This window comes from Drosophila erecta, unplaced genomic scaffold (genome assembly GCF_003286155.1).
Source record: "Drosophila erecta strain 14021-0224.00,06,07 unplaced genomic scaffold, DereRS2 tig00000000-arrow-pilon, whole genome shotgun sequence".
Lineage (NCBI taxonomy): Eukaryota > Metazoa > Arthropoda > Insecta > Diptera > Drosophilidae > Drosophila > Drosophila erecta.
In genome coordinates this window covers 24999469-25007735 of record NW_020825194.1, presented here as the reverse complement: position 1 = coordinate 25007735, position 8267 = coordinate 24999469, and the positions used below count along the sequence as shown (strand labels likewise).

Genomic DNA, 8267 nt, shown 5'->3' with positions numbered 1-8267 from the left:
TATCAACACATACCCACAAAGACACGCACACAATGCACAGGAAATTCACACGACATGGTCAAAAACTTTGCACAATTAAAGTTTAAGTGTTGCACAAACTTGTGTCGTGTGCTCAGGAGCAGGGGGAAGGCGGGAAATGGGGGAAATCGCAACGATGGATGCATAAATTTAATTTTGTTATTATAGACTTTGCAACGAATCCCAAAGCTGCACAGTGTCAAAGAGCATCTTGTGTAAAGAAGGAAAGTTCGCAAAAAGTATTTGATTTCGCTTTGCTTACAGTTGACTCAAAGCTGTATTAGATGGTTTACAATGCAAATAACGTAATTATAATAACATTGAAATGAGCAAAACAAAGATTTCAAAGAACTCTTTGAGGTGAGGAATGAGTGACCTTTTGCCCAATTTATCTAAGAGTGTTTGCCCAATGTGCAGCTGTGTGTTTGGGGGAGAAGAAATAACACCTTTCGGAAAGTTGCAAATGCAGTAACAAAGTGTAATTAAAAAGTTTGACTACGCTTGCAAAAATAATGGAATCGATTATGAGCCCGCCCTTGACTGCCACGCCCAGCCTGACCCCCAACCAGCCACCCAGACTCCTCATGCCCCCGCACTCAATGGAATTAAAAGGATATTTTTCGCCTTTGACCCCCTGCTGCCAACTGCCAATTGCATTCCCACGGCCTTTCCCTCGAACCATTGTTTTCGTCTGTCAAATGCAGACACTTTGCTTTTGGTATTCATGGCTCGAGTAGCTGCAACAACCGAGCGGAAAACTCTTGCAGAAACTGTCAATAAGAGCATTTTTATGCATTCATTTCTTTCGCATTTCTGCAATCAGTTGAAAAACTGCACAAACTACAGCGAACTTTGAGAAATGTTAATGCAATTGCTTTCTCCGAAAGGCCTGAGTTGCGGGAACCTCATTAAAGTCAGCCCGGAATCGCAGAGGCTCGCATAAAATTTGTTTAACGACATCCTGGGTTTAATTAGATGAAGGTCCATTTAATCAGAGGGCGTTATCCGATATTACTTAACCACTCTTAACCACTTTATGCAAACAATTAATTGTAATGGATAGTGCGACGGGCCATTCGTCTGTCGCCGTTAATTAAGCACAACAAATGCGACGTTTTTATTTTTAATACTTAAAAGAGTCCGGCCTGTTATTGATTTAAGGGTAAACGTATATTTAAATTTGCATAAACTGATATTAATAAGGCAGATTAAGCCGGCAATGGTTTGTGTTGAAATCGAATCGAAGGATAAAGAGATAAAATTTGTCGCTTTTTGTGCTTCTTACACTTTGTATATGCACATTATTGGGTTATGCACCTTGCTGATATTTTTATTTCCCACGCATTTGTTATGCTTTTTAATGTATTTTTAATCCGATATAATTAATACGGTCCCAATAACGCTGCCTATCGCTTATTAATTACATTATTTCGTAAAAATATTAACACGCGCCCGCAAAGTCATAAATAAATCTACGAAAACATGGACTGAAAAATAATCTCGTGAATAAAATATAACGGAGGCTTCTTAAATAACAACAATAATGACAAAACTGCTTAAGTCGCCGCTGGGATAAACAAATTGTGTGTGCAAAATTAATTAATTAATTAATAAGTTTAAGCAAGATAGAGCGCTATAGTGAGAACGAGAGGAAATAATTTTAATTTCACATTGGCAAAAAAAAAAGATATATGATAAACGGGTGTTTTTGCTAAATAATGAAAAACCAAATGGTTTTAATTAGGAAATAATAATAATAATAGCTTAAATTGCTTAAAGCAATTTATTTCCTAAGCATCTTAATTGTCTGTTCTTAATTCTCAATGCAGAATATATATACAATAAGCGTATAAAAACTACAGAATTATCATATGGAAGCTTAATCCGCAAGAAGGATGAACAGCTTAATGAGGGAAAAAGGCCAGGAATCAGGCATTTATTGTGTGCGTCCTCAATCGATTTGTTCACACATGGATTTGCCTTTCATCGTCAATTTAAAAACAATTTTCATGTTTGTGCCATAGTTTTGACAACGTTTTAAGTGTGCCAGTGTAGGTGGGTTCAGCTGATCCACAAACACACAAACACAGAAACACACACGCAACCAACACACCATCGCACTCATCTGTCTGTTCGTGTGGGAGATTGTAGGCTGTTTGTTGTGGTCAGCTGTGCTGAAAAGCTGGAAAATGAATCCTGAGGTTTCCTCGGTCACCGGAATGTTGTTATAGCACTCACACTTCAGGGCCAGAGAAGTTGCTCATACGCCAGGTAATCCCATATCTTTTTTACCCCGCTTTTGCCGGCTGCTCTAATCCAAAGCAAACACCTGCGTCATAAACTTTAAGCCCGACAAAGTTTCGGGCCAACAACCGAATTGGAATCATTGGAGCGTACTTACGGTTTGCCGTGTGAGAGTTTGGCCAGAAAAAGAAAACTTTTCGATTTGTCAAATGGTATTTAGGGATATCCTTGGTTAGTCTGAAAGTTTAAAGAGTTCGTTTGTACATTTGCTTATAGCAATTTTTACCTGACGTATATGGATAGATTAAGTAGCCTGGCTCTACTTTTCATTTAGGTAAATGAAAATGTACTCAAAGTTCGGCTTGATTACTGAAACAATTGGTAAAATTAGTATTTCCTTGCAAAATCCTTGATAAAAGAAAATAACCAAACAGGCAATCAGGGCTTTACGGCTGAACTTTAAGGAATTTATATAAGCGTGGCATCAGCTAATGCGACATTTCTTCATCATCTTTATCAAGTCGTTATTAGAGTTATTATCATTAATTTATTAAATCCCCTCAACATGGCGCGACATGACAGTCACAATTCAAACAGATACATTTCGCCAGCTCCCCACCCCAACTAAAGCGAATTTAATGTCCAATGTCCTTTTCGGGGGAAAGCTGTTTCGGAAAATCTTTGGTACGCGGAGCAGCGCAATGCTGTTGACACTCGTTTCGGATGGAAGACTTCATCTTCGCAGCTTAGTGGCGGACAAATTCCGAGTCCTGGTCACGCTCCCCCACCCCGTCAACAACATTTAGCTGGTTATTGTTTTAACATTTGCCCCCGTCCTCGAGCCCGGACCGCAAATGTGCGTCTGAGCTGCTCTTATCTTATCGTTATTAACGTTCATTTTATTGTCATGCGGCTCGGCTCGGTGGCAATGGCATTGGCAATGGCAATGGGAATGGCAGCTTTTGTCTGCTAGTTGCCATCAGTTGGCCGGCATTTCAACAGTCCTTTTATTGTGTCATTATTGTCATTTACTCCGCTTTTCCGCTGCTCTTGATCATTGCCGAGCTGTGTGGCCTGCATTATTTTGGTTATTTGTGAGGTTCCCTCCAAGCGAACTGCCTTCAGTACATTATGCCAACGCTTCTCTTTGATTCGCCGATGACATGCGTCACTGCCACACTGCGAAAACAGCAAATCGAAGTTGAACATTGTTCAAATCAGGTGCACCAGCACCAGCAACTAGTATTCGAATTCATTTAAGGAGCTAGAAACATTTCAATAATTTTAAATAAATACTTAAATTATCACTCAGTCGGAAGATAAGTACTTTAAGCGAATTACATTTCTTTAATTTTCCCCCTGTGCATCTGGGAGTCCTCTAAATGGCCACCCATTGTACATACTTCGGCATCGTTAATGTGATTAACGTTGGCACAAAAGTCGCTTTGATTTCGGCGCTCAAAAGACCGAGCGATTCCTGATTTTTTGTGCTTCACAAAGCGCATTTTATACATTTCTCCGACCGTTATGTTTGCTGACCCATAAATACAGATTGGCCGACTTGGGTGGCGAAACTCCGTCAACAGCAAAAGGATAAATAAAGCAGGCCGCTCATAAATTGATTTCGATATCAATTGCTGAACTTTGACTTTTAATTAAAGGCTGTGCGGCATGCTCACAAATAAAAGCAAAATGCGGGGGACTTTTCATATACGGATGTATGCACGTTCACAAGGGAAAATCCATACTCGTATATGATATGCATGCAAGTTACCAATTTGGCGTTAAAATTCATACAAACATGAAATGCCGTGGAAAACGCATACATTTGCGCTATAAAGAATCCTTTTCCGAGGGGAAAACTCGGCCGATCGCTGCGTTAAAAATGCGAATTAAAAAGCGCCAAATGAACGGGAACTGGGCGCAGCAGGAAATGTTAAAACGCAACTCCGGGACGGGCTGAAATTATAAATCAATTTAACGTTGCCAAACGAGGAGGCCGTACAAAAGTGCGAGCCTCGAGCCGCATAGTAAGTAAATGTGCGGTGGCGGTGGCAAAGTTTTCCATTTTCCATTTTACAAGCAGCGCCAGCAAAAATTGTATAAATTGCCAACTCAAACGGAAACGCAATGACACCGGACGCCATTGACCACCGCCGACCCCGTGGCCCGTGATCCCGCTCGAGGACTTACCCCGGATGGCGGATTACGGGTTTGGGGTTTCTGGTTACGGGTTACGGGTTACGGGTTACTGGTAACGGTTAAAGGGTGATGTCCTGCGGGGTGCGGGGCTCTACGGGATTTCGGGGACGCATGCGCGGCTCGTCATCCGGACATTCCGCGCTGCCACGGATGTTCGCGCTTTAATCCGTAAACCACAAACGACGGCTTCAGATACAGATACAGATACAGATACTCGAACTGGGGTCGGGACATCCCCATTCAAGCCACTGGCCCGCTGCATTTTAAGTCAAGCAGTTGAACAACTGTTTGTAATTGCAGCTTCGCCTGTACTGTGGTAATGGCCCTTTGGGGCCGACTTGGGGTTGCCCTCCCGTCCGCCCGAATCTCTCGCAGTTGAATGCTGTAAAGAGTCCTTGCCTCCGGATGTTGTGCAATAAAAATGCAAAGTGCGCCAAAGTTGCCGTCCAATAGCAGCCAGCTGATACAGTAAATAAATGTGAATTAATGTGTTTCTGGTGCACCACGAGACATTACAAGTTTTATGAAGGGGCTGTAATGGGTAAATTTTTGCCAAGGCATACGATATATCGGTGCGGCGGCGTTCCGGATGAAATTATTGTGGGTTTTTCAAAGATGATGCCTAAAAGTATGCCTTGATTCTTAGTACATTTACTCCAGGAACAGCTTTATAGGGAATTCTGAGATCTGTTGTTATATTTTTATATTATAAATTAGTTGATCACACACTACTGATATGTAACAAAAATTATAATAAAAAAAATTTATCACAAAATAAAAATGCTAAAAAAAAGAACTGTTCCCGCCCGGGTTCGAACCGGGGACCTTGTGCGTGTGAAGCACACGTGATAACCGCTACACTACGGAAACTTGATGAAGAGCGTAGTTTAGAGATCACCCAAAAAACATATTGCAATTCCTAGTGAACTATTAAACACACAAAGGAAAAAAAAAATAATAAATCCAATATCCAATATATTTTCAAATATTTGGCCAAAGGAAAACAAGTGTAAGAAGATAACAGCTTGGAGAAACCCCAAAAATAAAATCTTATTTTCCGTAGAAGAGGTTTTTACCATAAGGATCCTTCGCTTTTGTTCTTTAATGTACGTTCTAGGCTCGTAAATTACGAGTGTTTGACTTGACTATTTATGGGATCCATTTAGGTTCAAATGAAATAGAGCGACAAGTAAGTTTGGGCTTAAAATATTAAATAATTATTTATTTTTCTTAAGTTTTTTCATTTTTTTCAGGTTTTTCCGATAGGCGTATTTGTCTGTGCGCTGAATAACCTCGTTGTACTTCCTCTTGTTGAACTTCTGGAAGCTCTCGTCTTCTAACAACTCATTGACCAGAGACTGCTTCTTCTTTGACTTCTTTTCTTGGTAGTGATCCAAATGCGAAGGCAACACAGTTCCGATTTGGAAAAATTTGGGCAGACGTTTCAGGTCATTCTTCTTGTAGAATTGCTTGGGGTTCAAAACCGATCGCATCTGAACTATTTTCAGTTCGTTTCGCATCTCGTCGGTGATCTCTGTTGCGGGCAGATCAAACCATCCTTTGCCCTTAGTCTTGGAGCGTTCAGCCTGAAAAAAGAAGGCGATTAGAAATAACAGCAAGTTGTAAGCAGGAAATTACTGCAGATACATATGTTGCATTCAGATTACTAAAGACGTCGTCACCATGGCAAATAGCTTGGACCTAAGTGGCTCCTGGGTCGACAATAGTGCGTGTTTCATTTCTAGTTGGGTGTTCTGTAAGCCAGAAACTAAACTATCTGTCTAGGACTTAAGGACAGATAATAGTCTTGATACCTGGCATGTGGTGTCCCGCTGGCCTTACGGCTACTGCCAATTCTGGAGTGCAGCAGCAAAGATTACAACGGATGAAACTAAATTTGCTAAAGTCTGAGCCTTAGGTCCGGTCGCCAATGCGCAAACTCCGATGTCGAATATGTCATCATGGGCAAAAGGGTGTTTGTACAACATAGCTACACACTTACTCTGTTGATGAGGGGTTGCTGCCTCTTTCCAACGGTGGGAAGTGCGTGCGACTGATCCAGACCTGGATTCAAGGCCTGTTTCGTTCTCTTCATGTCACTTTCCAGGTTTTCCCGCCGCAGGTCCAGGTGCGGACCTTCATGGTTCAGTTCTGTTACCCGCTTCCGTGGCACCACTTTCGGTTTGCTGGAGTTCTCCACTGCACTTTCTACCTTTTCGCCGAGGTCCTCCAGTTGCTTGGCAACCTTGGAGACCGGCTTCCTTTGGTCAGGTAGGGAACTCACAACATCGAGCACTTCCTTGCAGTTCAGCTTCAGGCCAAAGAGCTCCACTGCGCCCTCAGTTGGTTCCTCGCCGGAGCTGTACGCGTCACTTTCTGCCAGGAGCAGTTCTTTGTTGTACACAATTTCCTGCTGCTGCTCGCCATTGAATTCCTGGCGGCCTGTTGTGTCTACCAGAAATACAGAATCCATTTTGTGCAGCGACCACGCTTGTTTATAAGATGCAAGCAGTGTGACCGTGCAGCAGAAGCAGAAAAATGTACTAATTGCGCCTCATTTAGTTTTGAATATACTAGCTCTTGCTAAGGGTGTTCCTGAATCTTAGCTACTGAAATAATTTTAGTTTAAAAAACAATTGGTCCCAATTTTAATTGTCTGCGAAGTATTGATCTGCATAGTTAAAAATTAAACAATTCACAATCGATTTAATAACCAATAGAATACCCCTAATTTATATATGTTTTCCCGTATTAATATATAACCATCAATTGTTCAAGCAATACCTGCTGTCATAAGAAACCTTTCACAAATAATATTAGTTCCGAAAGATATGTAGGTCCGACGACATCAAACAATACAGTCGTCTTGGGCGATCTATGAACTGAATAGGGCTGACAACTGCAAATCCACTGCTGCTAAATTGTTTGTGAATTTAGTGGTAAATTTGTACATAACTTTGCATGTATGTAATTATGTACCATATGTCTTGGGAAGAAAATTGGCCTCAATGTAATCCTGATGCCATACCTTTGTTTGTTAAACCTGCATTATTAATCCTAAGACATAAAACCACCTATGTAAGTCGAAATTCGTATCGTAATCCCAGAAGTAACACATGCTGCTATCTTAGGTATTTTTGTCTGTCAAAAACCCATTTGGGGTTCCATTTTAGCTACCAATTTGGACATTAATGCACTTCACAGGATGTCATTTTGTAACAAGGTCGTAAAATAAACAAGTTACTACCATTTATATAAGTAGTTGAGTACAATGTTATTGGTAGTGTAGATTATTCGCGGCAGCAAAAGAATGGGCAAATTGCTCGGCAATGCCGCGTACATGGAAGTGTTCTGAACAGCAAATTTGTTACGAAAATCCGAAGCTAAGCTACTAAGTTACTTAACCAACAAATTTTGAAAGTGGCTGACTCGGGCAACTGTCGCCGGCTTCAGCACCGGACCGCCGCCCGTCCCCGCCCAATACGGCTCCCGGTCGAGACCGGACTACGCGGGGCGGAGGGGGCGACGGATCGGGGGTGCGTGACCGTGCGTCGACCGCCGGATAACCCGTCGTTGTCCGGCGGAAGGCAGCGGAAAGCCGATCCGGACGAGGAGCCACGGCAACGCCAGGCAGAATTACTGGGAAACACAAAGGTGTGACGGAGGGTCGGCTCTGAACAGATCTGATAAGCAGATGCAGTTACCTGAATATCGATCAATGTACAGAACAATCACAGAATACACTTCCGAGTAAAAAGGAAGCCGGTGTCGTATTTATACTACCCATTTTTCGAATAAGCACT

General features: G+C 41.9%; 1 protein-coding gene and 2 non-coding genes across 3 annotated transcripts; all 3 read right to left on the bottom strand.

Annotated features, from left to right (window-relative positions):
* Positions 1–5261: 5261 nt before the first annotated feature.
* Positions 5262–5334, bottom strand: Trnav-cac. Its single transcript has one exon. It is a non-coding gene; the product is annotated as a tRNA-Val (tRNA).
* A 327-nt stretch (positions 5335–5661) lies between these two features.
* Positions 5662–7003, bottom strand: LOC6553325 (deoxynucleotidyltransferase terminal-interacting protein 2). Its single transcript, XM_001979153.3, has 2 exons — positions 6467–7003; positions 5662–6050 (listed from the first exon to the last, which is right to left on the bottom strand). Exons 1-2 carry the CDS (start codon positions 6935–6937, stop codon positions 5682–5684), a joined length of 840 nt encoding a protein of 279 aa, XP_001979189.1. The 5' UTR covers positions 6938–7003; the 3' UTR covers positions 5662–5681.
* Positions 6117–6432, bottom strand: LOC6553326. The gene has a single exon (XR_046823.1). It is a non-coding gene; the product is annotated as a small nucleolar RNA U85 (small nucleolar RNA).
* Positions 7004–8267: the final 1264 nt, after the last annotated feature.

Coding starts and splice junctions, on each gene's coding strand:
- LOC6553325 (XM_001979153.3), bottom strand. CDS start 6,937: ATGGATTCTGTATTTCTGGTAGACACAACAGGCCGCCAGGAATTCAAT. Junction 6,051..6,466: donor AGCAACCCCTCATCAACAGA/GTAAGTGTGTAG, acceptor TTCTTTTTTCAG/GCTGAACGCTCCAAGACTAA.